This window comes from Cutaneotrichosporon oleaginosum (genome assembly GCF_008065305.1).
Source record: "Cutaneotrichosporon oleaginosum strain ATCC 20508 chromosome Unknown ATCC20508_contig04, whole genome shotgun sequence".
Lineage (NCBI taxonomy): Eukaryota > Fungi > Basidiomycota > Tremellomycetes > Trichosporonales > Trichosporonaceae > Cutaneotrichosporon > Cutaneotrichosporon oleaginosum.
The window spans coordinates 1,391,684-1,404,860 of record NW_027072173.1 but is presented as its reverse complement, the minus strand read 5'-3'; the positions used below and the strand labels follow the sequence as shown (position 1 = coordinate 1,404,860).

The 13,177-nt window shown below is 63.8% G+C and overlaps 5 protein-coding genes across 5 annotated transcripts; 4 read left to right on the top strand and 1 right to left on the bottom strand.

The window, feature by feature from the left end:
- Nucleotides 1-454: 454 nt before the first annotated feature.
- COLE_04995 (uncharacterized protein) lies at nucleotides 455-2,530 on the top strand (the record flags this gene model as incomplete). The annotated part of the gene is made up of 1 exon (XM_018423447.2): nucleotides 455-2,530. The coding sequence occupies one exon, from the start codon at nucleotides 455-457 to the stop codon at nucleotides 2,528-2,530; it is 2,076 nt and encodes a 691-aa protein (XP_018278190.1).
- Nucleotides 2,531-2,733: 203 nt separating this feature from the next.
- On the top strand, nucleotides 2,734-4,377 carry COLE_04994 (uncharacterized protein; the record flags this gene model as incomplete). Its single annotated transcript, XM_018423446.2, has 5 exons — nucleotides 2,734-3,022; nucleotides 3,151-3,242; nucleotides 3,275-3,422; nucleotides 3,463-4,296; nucleotides 4,328-4,377. The coding sequence occupies 5 exons, from the start codon at nucleotides 2,734-2,736 to the stop codon at nucleotides 4,375-4,377; spliced, it is 1,413 nt and encodes a 470-aa protein (XP_018278189.2).
- A 417-nt stretch (nucleotides 4,378-4,794) lies between these two features.
- COLE_04993 (uncharacterized protein) lies at nucleotides 4,795-7,383 on the bottom strand (the record flags this gene model as incomplete). Its single annotated transcript, XM_018425791.2, has 6 exons — nucleotides 4,795-4,965; nucleotides 5,007-6,046; nucleotides 6,079-6,320; nucleotides 6,480-6,542; nucleotides 6,908-7,195; nucleotides 7,358-7,383. 6 exons carry the CDS (start codon nucleotides 7,381-7,383, stop codon nucleotides 4,795-4,797), a joined length of 1,830 nt encoding a protein of 609 aa, XP_018278188.1.
- Nucleotides 7,384-9,642: 2,259 nt separating this feature from the next.
- Nucleotides 9,643-10,813, top strand: COLE_04992 (uncharacterized protein; the record flags this gene model as incomplete). Its single annotated transcript, XM_018423445.2, has 3 exons — nucleotides 9,643-10,258; nucleotides 10,294-10,606; nucleotides 10,708-10,813. The coding sequence occupies 3 exons, from the start codon at nucleotides 9,643-9,645 to the stop codon at nucleotides 10,811-10,813; spliced, it is 1,035 nt and encodes a 344-aa protein (XP_018278187.1).
- Nucleotides 10,814-11,720: 907 nt separating this feature from the next.
- Nucleotides 11,721-12,481, top strand: COLE_04991 (uncharacterized protein; the record flags this gene model as incomplete). Its single annotated transcript, XM_018425429.1, has 2 exons — nucleotides 11,721-11,926; nucleotides 12,007-12,481. The coding sequence occupies 2 exons, from the start codon at nucleotides 11,721-11,723 to the stop codon at nucleotides 12,479-12,481; spliced, it is 681 nt and encodes a 226-aa protein (XP_018278186.1).
- Between the last annotated feature and the right edge of the window lie 696 nt (nucleotides 12,482-13,177).

The window sequence follows — 13,177 nt, the reverse complement described above, 5'->3', positions numbered from 1 at the left end:
GAGCGGTGAGAGAGATGTAGTGAGTGATGTGACGCATCGTAGTTCGCTGAGCAAAAGGAGAGAGGTGGATACCGTTGGGTGGCAAATTGACGTCTATCTGTGCCTCCCATCTAAGTTTTGCTGTAGCAATCAAACAATCCTGCGTCGTCAACCTTCCACCCCTGCCCTCTCATCATCATCGTCTTTTGTTCCACAAACAAACTCAACTCCTCATCGTATCTTGCCATTCAACTAGATTCCAATCGCCTCTGTCATCATCAAAACAACGACTCTGACGCAAACACACGCTTCCCAAGCCATCTCCATATTCTCTGCGCCCGTCCCTCGTTTCTTCTCGTGTTTAGACGCAAGTTCGTCATTGACCGATCAACTCGCCACCCAACTCACCCCAGTCTTCCATCCCCTAGTCACCGTCAACCTTCCCAACCTTCTTATCCCGCGTTACTGTCGCACCATGACCAACGTTACCGACCCAACCGCCGCGCCCGCCAAGACGCCCACCACCAAGCGCACCCAGAAGACCCGTGTCCGCCGCAAGGCGCGCCGCCGTGACGGCGCCGATTCCGAGGAGGAGGGCGGCAGCGCCTCGGATGCCTCGGACGCTTCCGACTCAAAGGCTACCCCCGCTACGGCAGCCAAGCCCAAGCTCACTCCACTGTTTCCTGACGAGAACTCGACCACGCCAGCCGCGTGGGCTGACATGACCGACAAGGGTGAGGAGATCACATTCGACGACTTCAATCGCGGTGACCCTGCACGCCGCGGCATTGCAGTGCGCGGACGTGGGCGCGGCGGCAAGGTTGCGCGGGAGCCGCGCGAGATGACTGAGGAGCAGAAGAAGCGCGAGGAGGAGACGGCTGCCGCTCGCCGCGAGAAGCTCAAGGCCAAGCGCAAGGCGAAGAAGGAGGCCGAGAGGGCGAGCAAGAGTGCTGCCAAGGCGGATCCTGGCGCTGCCACCACCGCTGTGCCCGCTGCCGCCCCTGCAACGGTCAACGCGGAATCTTCGCTCGCCGCCTCGACGTCTGCGCTCAAACTCGATGACCCCCCCGCCGAATCGACTGCGCCCGCTGCCTCCGCTCCTTCCGTCTCTCCTGCTGATGGCACACCTCGCCCTGGCATTCCCCCTCGCACCAACCGGAACGCGTATACGCAGCGAGTGGCCGAAGACCCCAAGTTCACCCCGCGCGTCGGCAACTTCTGGATGCACGACCAGCGCCATTATGAGGCGGGAAGCGTGGGCGAGGGAAGCTTCGCCGGACTCCGCGGCATGTCTGACTTTTGGCGCGGACGTGGCGGCATGCGCGGCATGCCCCGCGGCGGCTTCCGTGGAGTGCCTCCTCCCCGAGGTCGCGGGCGTGGGCGGGGGTTCGCCTTTGTCCCCCCCGTGCGCCAGATGTCCCCGGCCCCTTCGCCTTCGTCGGCGTCGACCTCCGCGTCTGGTCCAGGCCCTGCGCCTTATAGAGGTAAGGCCGTCCCGCCTGCAACAGCCTCGAGTAGCGGCCACCGTATGGCCGAGATGGACAAGCTGGAGATGGAGCTCCAGAACAAGGCGCGTCACAATCGCGCTGGAGCGAACGAGGGCAAGTGGGGTCACGAGGGCTTCGAGGAGATTGCCGCCCATGAGGACCCCATGCGGCATAACCACATGATCCGCGGTCGCGGGCGTGGCCGTGGCCGGGGAGGCTTCATGCGCGGTGGTCCTCCCCTGCGCCCCATGCCTCCTGGAGTAGCACATCTACCGACCCCCGAGGCGTCTCCCGACCGCTCGGCGTCCAAGACGGAGCCTAGAACTGAGGCCCCCACGACGACTGGCCCCTCCTCTGAAACTCTCCTGGAGGATTCAGGCGCTGTGACGGTCAAGCTTCCGGGCGGCGCCAAGTCCGTGGACGTAGACCGCCCGCCCAGCCAGCCGACAGAGGCTCCTGAGCAGCCCAAGAGCCCCTTCCCGCCCGCCTTTACGCCCTCCAACCCCTCGCCGGTACCATACGTTGCGAGTGACAGCGGCTCTATCAGCAGCGGGTACGTTCCCACGGGGCCGATGATGCCGATGCACACGGGCGAGTACTACAACCATGCGCCGCCTTTCCGCGCGCCTGGACCAGGCTTCTATCCCCCGTACCGCCCGCAGAGCTTTACGCCTGAGCCGCACTTCGTCCCGGGGCAACAGCCCCGCGGATCCTTCTCCGGGCCTGCCCCATTCTACCCAGGCGCACCTGCGCACGCGCGCCCCGGTTCTCCGCTCAACCCTTATCAGGCGCCGTATGGGCAGGCGGCTTACTTTGTCCCTGCTCGTCCTACGCAGAAGGTGTCAATCCGTTCTCCGAGAGGCAGCACCGATGAGATCAAGAGCCCGGCCACCGAGCCCGAGGCCGTTGGCACGCCCGAGTTTGTGCACGCTCAGCCCTTCTACCAGCAGCAGGGGTACAACCCGTACGCCAACGGCGAGGTGTACTACCAGGGCTACTGGCCCGGGTATGAAGGCGGTAGTGAGTATGGATATGCGGAGCAGTACCATGGCCACCCGTATTAGAAATGGCGCAAGCCACCATAAACAAGTATAGTGTGTAGGATACGAGCATAGGCATGTGAAGAGTTGGAGAACTGGATGTGTGGGTGCAGGTGCGGAGACGGTGACCTTGGACTGAAACACGAGCGGGATCAAATAGCGTTGGGTGGCGACCTCCTCAACCCTGGAACGCGTCGAACCACGTCCATACCACCACCTCATTGACCATGGCAGCCACCCCGCCGCGCCGCCAACCGGCCGCGGGACCCAGCACGCCCGCCGTGCGCTCACCAGCACCGCCGCCGCCGGCTATCTCAAATGGCACCCAAGACCTGTGGACCGATATTTTGCGCAGCGCGGACCGCGCAAAGGCCCTGCCGCGCAAGAACATTGTGCTCCTCAGCGAGCGGCATCGCGGCCGCGCCCATCTCCTGGACAAGGTCGTCGGCAAGCGGCGCGCACGCCAACCCCTCGCGATTGGATATGACCTGCTCATGAGTGATGACCGGGACGATGGTGAGTGCGGCCGTGTCTCCTCGACCTTGGTCTCAACGTCCTCATCGCCCTCCTTCCCACCTTCCCGTCCCGTCCCCCCTCCTCCTTTCCTCTTCTGACCCACCGCTGACTGTTCCAACTGACACCAGACACGCCGCCCGTGAGCGTTGTATACCCTCCATCCTCGCATCCCAGTCTCCTGCGGCTTGTGGAAACAACCCTGCCTCCCCATCCCCTCCCTGTATGTCGGATCGCCGAGCGTGCTGACGCCAGAACACGGCCGTCGTCATCGTCCTGGACTGGAGCAAACCCAGCACCATGGTCCGCGAGCTCCTTGCCTGGCTAGGCTGGGTGGACGCGTGGGCTGCGCGTGCCGCGCAAGCAGATCCCTCTTCTGAAGTTGACGAGATGCATGAGCGGCGTGGGTGTCTCACCTTGCCTCCCCGCCCCACTAACCCCAGTGGAATCACATTTGCAACACTACACGGAGCCGGCGGCCGCGTCCGTCCCGCTGACCAACTACGGCGCGGTCCTTCCCCTCGGGCAGGGGAGTTTAACGCGGAACCCAGCGGGCGTGCCGATCTTGGTCGTGTGCACGCGCGCGGACCTGATGGATGCAGTCGGCGACGAGATGGGCATGAAGGGCGGCGGATGGGAGGAGCGCACCGACTGGATCCAGCAGGTCTTGCGCACCGTATGTCTAGCGTACGGCGCCGCGCTATTCTACACGGCGCCGACGCAGCCACACACGTACGCCTTTCTGCGCGAATATCTCTTTCACCGGCTGTACACCGTGCCGCCGCCGCTCGGGGCAGAGGGCGCGCCGGCGCCCCAGCGCTTCCCGTTCCCACACCGCGCGAACGTGCTGGACCGGGACGCGGTCATGGTCCCGGCCGGCTGGGACTCGTGGGGCAAGATCACGATTCTGCGGGAGCCATTTGACGCGGCGCGGGTCGCGCGCGCGTGGGACGCGAGCGCGGCGCGGCGCGACGACGACGAGGGCATCGAGGACCTGTGGGCGGCCATGATCCCGGACACGGAGCGGCCGGCGGCCGCGCACCCCGTCGCGGTGGGCCGTGACGAGCGAGGCGGAGCAGGCGTTCCTCGCGCGCCAGCTCGACGGGCTCGTCAAGAGCGATGCGAAGGGCGTGTTCCGCCGCGCGGCGGAGGCCGTCGACGAGCGCTACGGCGTCGTCGGGCCCATGGGGACCGGCGGGCTGTCGCTGCCAGGCGTGGAGCGGGCGATGGCGGAGATGGAGAGCGCGGCCGAGGATGTGGGAAGGCATGCGCGCAAGGTGTGTGAAGCTGAGGCGGGGCTGACTCCAGGACTCGAAGGCGGCGCCTGCGTCGCCAGACAGATCGACGGTGCAAAATGAGGCCCTGCACAATTTCGTAAGGCGTTGTGGGAGCACGCTGACATCTAGTTCCAGGGCCTGCTCGCGAAGAAGCAGGGCACGGCGTCGGCGACGCCGACGCCCACAAAGGCCGCGCCAAAGGCCGCAAAGTAGACACACGATCATTACACCGCATTGTGCATGTTGGTAGGCCCTGGCCGGGCGCAAGGCCCGGCGGGACGGCAAGTGTAGAGGCAGTAGAGTGCATATCATGCTAATGAATTTATGGCGCAATGTAGTACAGCGGAGATTTGCATATGTGCAGATGGTCGTGAGGTTGGTTGGCGGGAGCTTGGAGATTGATTGGAGCTGGAACTTGATGGGCGGAGCTGGACTATAGCTCGCGCCTGAATCGCGACGGGTATATGTTACTTCTACACGGTGGCTTCTACACGGTGTCTACACCTTCCACCTCCGGCCGATGTACGCGAGCCCGATTGCCGAAGCGGCACATCCGCCGGCGGCGACCCAGAAGCTCGCGTTAAAGCATCCGCGGCCATAGCACACGGTAGCATCGACGACGCTCTGCTTCGTGCTGCGGTCGGGGCTGGCAAGGAATGCGTAGAGGTACTGCTGTCAGGTGGCTCTGGCCTAGGGCCATGGGTACTCACGGAGAAGATGGCGCTGCCAAGGGCGGGGAAATAGGAGATCATGCCCCACGAAAGACCAAAGCTCGTGGCCCCGAAGTGGGTGGAGACGATGGCGGGGCTGAGGGTAAAGAGGGCGCCGTAGAGCGCACCGACGCCAAAGCTGAGCACCCAAAGCGCGGGTTCTGCCGCGAGCCACGCGGCGGCCCATGCAAAGACGAGGGCGAGGAGGGCTGCGCAGATCGCCGCGAACATCGAGCGGTGCATGATCACCGGCTTCTTCTGGACGAAGTAGTGCGTGGGCGCGTCGGGGTCGTCGCTGTGCGGCGCGGGTACGGCGACGGCAGCCGGTGCGAGGTGGTCCGCGAGCACGCCGGTGACGAGGCGCGAGAGCGTGGACGAGATGGAGAGGATGAAGACGTGTTTGTTGCGCAGCGAGAGCGCTTGGTCTGTTGCCTTGAATGTTAGTGCCGCGGGGTCAAAGAGGTGGAGGGTTTGGGCGGCGGCCTGGCGAAGGGCCGAGAGGCCGAATAGTGCTTCGGGCGGAAGGAGGGCGGTGACGATGTTCCCGAACGTTGCCATGACGGTCTCCGAGGGCCCGATGCAGCCGGTCATGACGGCACCGAAGGCCCAGAAGCCGGGGTTGCGGAGCAGACCGAGGGCCGTCCAGCGCGAGGCCTTGCCAAGCTCCTGCGCTTCGACGTCTTCGCGCGCAGCCTCAGGACCACCGATAAGCAGGGGGCTGCGCTCGTCCAGGTGCAGCGAGGCGGAGAGGTCCGCGTAGTCGTTGTACGCGTGGTCCCAGCCGTCTTCGCTGTCAGTGTCTACGTCGTCGTGCAGCACCGGCGGGTCGGGGGGGATGACGCGCATGAAGACGGCGGCGAAGAGATTTACGGCGGCGGACAGGAGGCCGAGGAAGGTGAGGTAGCGCACGGGGTCGAGCTCCCCGCCAACCTGGAAGACGGGGATCGAGGAGAACGAGGAGAGGAAGAGCGATGACAGGCCCATGCATGCCAGCGGGAGGGAGAGCGACAGTGTCGGGTGCGACGGGAAGCTGAGTGACGCTGGGTGAGTTTAGCATGGGGTGGGGACGCACCGGTGGTCAGGGCCGCAAAGTAGCTGCCGACGGTCGCGGCACCGACGAGGAAGAAGGAGGCGGTGAGGAGGAGGTAGGTGCCGGGCGCGGCGCCTTCGCCCTCGTCGAGCTGGACGATGGCTGCGAAGGAGCAGTATCCAGTCGCTGCGACCAAGGCGCTCATGAGCGAGCCAGCGCGCGGCCCGTGGCGATCGACAAGCGCGCCCATCGGCGCCGCGCAGAGGTAGACACCGAGGATCCCTCTGTGACGGAGCGCATGGACGAGTGAAGCGGCAGCGTAACGAGGTGTGAGGGTGGGGCAAGGCGTGCGTCAGCTCAGCCAGTTTTGCGAGGAACGCTCGCGAGCAGAGGCGCCGGAGAGCAGCATCGATGCGTGGCAGCTAGTGGCCATCAAAACCTACCCGACGACGATTGTCTGCGCCTCGGTGGTGCTGAGTCCGAGCCGTTGCTGGACGATAGGGCCGCTGTGGTCAGCGGGTGTAATCTTGGATGGTTGCAATTCAGCTCTGGGGATACGCGGCGGAGTGCATGCGCTTTTGCAAGCGCACACGCACGCAACGCGTGTGCATGTTGACACGATGCCGCCATCGCAATGAAGCACGTCGCCACCGCTGCGGCCGTACACATCGGCGGCGGCAAGATCGTCGGCATCGGCTCAACGCCAATCCATTGTCTTATCGGCGCTCGTCTCTTCCTTGCTCCAACCCCGAGCCTTCCACCTTCTCCGTCGCCTTATCCACGTCCGCTTCCGCCTCCGCCTCCTCCTTCCCCCACTGTCGCCCTCCCCTTCTGGTCACCCCGCTCCTTCCACCTCCCCCGCGCCACTCACTAAGTCGGCCAGCAATACACCCCGTTGGCCTGCACAGCACTCATGAGCACAGCGACACACATGAGCGCAACCCGCACGCCGCGCGTGCGCAGCCCACACAAGCTGCCGCAAGTGCGCCGGCGCTTCGCCTCAAGAATGGCATGCACATCGGGGGGAAGGAGCGAGTCGCGGCGCGTCGGGTTGGTGCCGTAGTCGAGGTGGCGGGAGCGCCGGCGCGCGGGGGTGGAGGGCGCGGGGTGCGGGCGGGCGGCGAAGTAGCTCCGCTCGCTGTCGTAAATGATTGTCGGGCTCGAGGGGGGAGAGAGGGAGGGGGAGGGGGAGGGGGAGGGGGAGGCCATGGTGGGTGGCGGCCGATGGAGAGATGGAGAAAGCGAGTGCCTCGATCGGCGTGTGCCGATGCGACATGCGACATGTATCACCCGACGATCGCGAGTCACGTGAGCCCGCCACGATGTCATGCGATCGGCACGCGACATTGCGGCGTCAGAGGATGCCCGGAGGCGGTCAGGTGATGTCGGCGCTGGAATCAGGCCTTGCGGCCATGCGTGTGGCGTGACATACGCACCCAGCCTGGCAGTCGCTCTCTCATCTGTCATCAGTTAGGGGCGGGATCGTATCTCCGCGTTTCTGCGTGGTCATCTGCGTTACGTGTGCGAGTGAGGTGAGCATGACGGGGGTGGTTGCTGAGGTGCTTTGAGGCGACAGCTGGCGAGTCTGGCAACGTCGTGTGCATGTCTGGCAGCGGCAACCAAGGAGTGGCCACGCGTGCATCCTTGATCACTTGAGCTTCAGCTGCGCACTTGCCACGACTTATGTGGCCATGTGGGCTCGTTGGATCGACGGCCCGACGTGGCCTGCGCTGTGCCATGGGCCACTGCATGCATTGCAACTGGTCATGCTGGTCAATGCACTGAAGATGGACATCAACCACGTTGACCCCAGTCATCATCCCTGCCCCAGCTGCCCCCAAACATGTCACACACCTCATCCACCTCATAGGTCATATACTTCCCCACAACTCGACCCCTCACCCCTCAACCTCTCCCCCCACTCCCATACATCTCTTCCGTATCCGCCGGAATATTCCAACCCTTCTCATCTCCTCCATCTTCTCCTTGCACCTCATCCTCCCGCATTCCATGCAAATCGGTATAACTGACGCGCGTCGCGCCGCGCGTCGCGTCGCAGGTGCCCTGATAGCTGCGCCTGGGAGCGCCAAGTGCTACACGCGGAGGCATTCCGCTGCTGCCAAGGCCGGGGCGGGGCGTGGGCCCGGGTCGTGCGGGGCAAGGGAAGTGTCACGCGAATTGCATGCGGGCCCGAAAGAGACGGGCGGCGGGCGAGGTGATTGAGCGAGAGGTGAGGCACAATACGGGAAACAGAGATGCAAACAAATGGTGATGTCAAGTTGCAGTGCTGGTGATGATGGACGTCATCGCTTCATAATCAATGCACCATGACGAACATTGAAGAAGAGCAGAAAGCGAGATGGGGGAGAAGAGGAGAAGAGCCGTTCTTTTGTTCTGCGGCGCATGCGATGAGGGCGATGAGATGCATGCGATGGGCCATGGGCCTGTGCAGCGTGCGGTGTGTGACGGGATGCAGGGGCGCCGCTTGACTGTCCATTGCGACGCGACATGTCATGCGCGGTGACTCTGGCTTGGGCTGGGCAGGGGAAGACCCGTCTGGCAGTCTTGGTGGCGTTAAGCATAGCGTCCTGGGGCGGTGGGACTGCCTCGAGCTGCCTCCTCCAACGCGGCGACAAACGCGGCGCGTCATGCACACTGGACTCTACCAGCAGCTAGTCAGCAGCCGTTCTGGACCAAACATGCACAAATCTGCAGAATAGAATTGCACTCCCCCACGCATGCCACGCATCGCGCACGAGTGCAGAGGAATGACTCATCGAGTAAAGGGGGACACACCGTGTAGCTTGGCAGGAATTCAGGGTCTGAAATGCTAAAGGAAGATAGACCCCCTTTTGCTACAGACCGGTCCCGATTCCGCGAATCCCTCCCTCTTGCGCCCTGGTTGCGCCCCTTGCCCGCGTCTGTGCCTGGGCTCTGGTACTGCAGGCTTCTCAGCCCTCTTTTAGCTTACTACTGCACTTATGCACTTAGCTAGCAGCTAGGAACACCCCCTTTCCCTCCCTCCCCTTGTCAGGCCCTCTTCTGACCCCCCTGAGAAGCGGCCCGGGCGGCGGCAAGGGGATGGCAGGCAGTGTAGAAAAGGAACAGCCGGGTGTCCGGGCGGATAGGGTTGGTTCCCCCGGAAGTGGCGCCTCGGGGATTGCTCCCGGGTACTGCACGAGAGCGCGTCGATTCAGGATTTGGACGGAAGACTTGGCGTTTGTTAATTCCTGAATTCCTGAGCAATGCCTGATGGAGTCAAAGCTCCCAAACATCCACACACAAGAAAGGAAAAACGGGGTGCTTGCCACCATCACCTTGGCTCGTTCATCTCTGCACGCACACACCTCGTCCATGTTTACTCGCTAATCTCCACTCCCCCCTCCCCATTCTTCTTGCCCTTCTCGACGACGCTCGACGCTCCTTTCTCGACGCTCGACACTCGACACTCGCTTCAACCCCTCCCTCGCTCGCTCATACCCCTCGCCCTCTTCCTCTTCTTCTTCTTCTTCGCTTCCCCCCCCCACCTATCATCCAAAGCCTTTGTGCATCCCATCCTCCTCTTCACGTTCCTTTTCGACCTCTCTTTACTCCTCCTTCGCGACAATGGTCCCCGCCTTCGCTGTGGCGGCCACCGCCGCCGTCCTCGCCGCCATCCCCGTCTCCGCTCAAGGCTGGCAGCTGGCTCTGCCTCCCCGCCCCAACGTCGCCTTTGACGAGACCTTTTACCCCAATGACGGAATCTTCCACCTCAAGTCGGACATGGTTACCAACTGCATCGGCAACCAGGGTGATGCCGGCTGCACCGCCGTCGGCTCGTACGGCGCCGCCCTCGGCCTCAACTTTATCGGCACTGCCGTCAAGGTGAACGGCGCCGCGTCCAACTCGAACTCTTCCGAGCCCCGCCCAGTCGGCTCCTTCTCTCTTTACGACGGCATGTGGCCCGTCTCTGGCGACCAGCAGGTCCATGTCGGCCAGGGCGTCCTCGCCGCCCGCCAGGGCCTCGAGGCCAAGCCGTACCGCGGCAGCATGAACATTTACTGGGCCTCGGACGTGTCCGTGTCCTCGGTCTCCGTCTCCACCGGCATGTACGTCAACGACCCCAACGCCAAGAGGGAGACGGTCCAGTTCGAGACCATCCCCGCCGTCCAGGGCTCGGGCCTGCACCCCTTCTACCAGCTCGACGGCTCCAAGTGGAAGGCGAACGGCAGCGGCAACGACTGTGAGTGACCCTCATCCTTCACAACTAACATTCAGCCTTCGCCGCCGGCTCTGGTAACGCAATGGTGCGCGTCACCGTGCCCCAGAACACGACGTACGTCAAGGTGCGCGGCCTGACCGGCCCCGACGCCGGGCCGCTCACCATGTCGCTCCGCACGCGCGAGGGCGCCACCAAGCCCGACCTCGCGTCCGGCAACGCGACTCTCGCGTCCCACCCCCAGCGCGAGTCGACGACCGGCTCGACACTCTTCGCCCTCCCCCTCGACCCCACCCAGACCTACTACTTTGAGATCCACGCCGACGAGGGCAACTTTTACCTGCGCGACATGAGCTTCTGGAGCTCGCTGCCGTGAGTTGTTCCGGGAGTTGGCTTGGCACTTTTCTCCGTGCCTTTCCGACCATCCCTCCCCCCACCCCACCCCACCCCACATCCACACCGCTGACAGACAGCAAGGGCGGCTCTGCCGGCGGCGCCGGCGGCGTCTTCAGCGCCGCGGGCACCATCGCGCCCAACCTCGCGGTCCTCGCCGCCGCGCTCGTGTACTCGCTTCTCTGATCCTTTCTGTGAACACTTTGGCTTATTTTCGTGCCCGGCAGCTGTGCTTGGTTGCTGGCCCATGTGTTAGATTCGATCTCTGGGGTTAGGGCTGGCCCTATGCATGGTTCATATTGTGTGGCATGGGAGGAAGGATGGGTTGGCAAGCGTGCGGCCGAGTGGGGAGCGTCACCGTGCGTTTGCTCGGCAGGGCGTCGGGATCTGAGGCGTTGTCAGCGCGCGGCGTGCAGCGCGCTTCAGGCGGGGAATGGATCGATGGAGTGGGGAATGGGGAATGAGCGGGCATGGGCGAGCGAGGGTGGGCGAGTGTGGGGTGAGGAGCGGAGTGAGGAGCGTGGGTGAGGTGAGCGTGAGCATGCGTAAGCGTGAGCGTGAGCGTGAGCGTGAGCATGCGTGAGCGTTAGGAATGGCGAAGAAACTAAGAGTGCCGGCATGATGCGGTGGGCGATCAACGAGGCCCAGGCCGACCGTGCATCAGTACAACGAACATACGAGCATGAGGACGTCCGAGTTATCCTTGACCCATCCTGGGACGGTGGATAGCGGCGTTGAGACTGTTCGTCACTCGGCTGGGTACTCGATCCACGGACGATCGTCTTTCCTTTTTGCTGCCAAGCTTCCAGCGATCCAGCAGCGAATCGAACGGTGGCCCAGCGACGGAACCAGACTCGTACACCTCCCGATCCCACCAGTCATTACCCCGATGACGTAGGGATCGGCGGGCCGCTGGGAAGTCGTCGCGGCCTCCATCATCTTGCCACGTCTCTCAGCAGCTCGCTTCACACTGGCGCCTTCCTCGTCGCTCTGATCCATCTCTCGACCTCTCGCCACTCGTCTTCACCACTGGTCACTTACCACTCGCCACATCGAGCTCGCCACAGAGTCCCAATCACACTCTCCAACCCCCATGTCCCAGCACATCGAGATGAAGCCCCTCGGCCCCGGCCCCGGCCCCGGCACCAGCCACGGGGGCAGCTTTCCGCCCCCGCCGCGCCGCGATGCCCCGCTCAGCAGGGGATACCGCGAGGCCGAGGAGCGCGCGCGCGCGCAAGCCAGTCCGGCGGAGGGCGCGATGGACGCGACGAGCTACTATGGTCTTGCGGCGGCGAGCTGGTGAGTCGTCGGGTAATCGCGAGCGAGCGAGGGAATGCGTGGGCCTCCTCCAGACCCCCACCAACCTCCGCTAACACCAGGTACACCCTCCTTTCCCTCCCACTCCTCCTCTTCCCGCGCCTTGTGCTCTTCTTCGCAGCCGAGGACCGCGCGACCCGCCTCTCGCACTCGTCGATGGGCATGGTCGTGCCCGGCGTCGACCGCGGCAGCATCAGCAGCTTCGAGCGCCCCGCGCGCCTCACGAACCTCGAAGCCCTCGCGCTGCGCTGCATGGGCGTGGGGCTGCTCGCACTCGCCGCCATCACCGTGTTCGTCGTCGTGCCCGCGTACAAGCCGCACGCGCCCGGCCGCAAGGCCGTGACGACCGTCCTCGCGCTGCTGGGCTGCGTCACCGCCGCTGTCGCGTACAATGCGCCACTCGGCGCGCTTGCTGTCGTCACGGGCGTCGGGAACGGGATCGTCGGCGCGTGGGGGTGGTATGCGATCATGTTTGGCGAAGACGAGTACAGGTTCGGCAAGTATCTCAAGGACGATAGCAGGCTCAAGAAGCTCTAGATGGATGTGTTGTGTGTTGGAAGGAGGGAGGGGCGTGGTATGGCACTGACGATCTGACGAGCTGACGCGGCGATGAACTGACACTACAACCTAACGCGTAGAACTGCGATCTGCGGATCTGCGGAACGCGCGACCGATGTGACGCAAGCCCCGCCATGGTTCTATCTTTGGGGCACACTCCACCGCGCGCGCAGCCGCAGTCATGCGACCCGTCCATCTACTTGACAGGTTGCCCGTTAGGGACCGACATCCAGAGATCCCCGAGAAAATAAAGAGGCGTCTGGGTGCGACCGAAGGTTCCATGTTGATACACCTTCCAGCATTGTTTGTTAGGGACATCCAATCCATATTCCCGCAAGAAGAAGAGGTTGGATGGGAACATGCTGGCACGCTAGCACCCCTCACCCGGGGATTTTGGAGCGAAAAGGCAGCAGCCAGCCCTATTCGAGGCAATAGCAATGGACAGGTGACTACGAGATCGGCCCAGCTCACTGGGACCTGACGGCGACATGAGTGTCCGCTGAAGGCGCTGTGTCCTACCGAGCGCGGCGCTGTCTCGAAATGCCAGCACCCTCAGCATAGCATGAGATGTTGCATCTGTCAAGTACCGCCAGCATATAGGGCAAATTCCGGGACGGCCGTCACGGCGTTCAGCTTCGTAGCTTCGTCAGGGGTCGCTGTTATACGCTGCCGGAC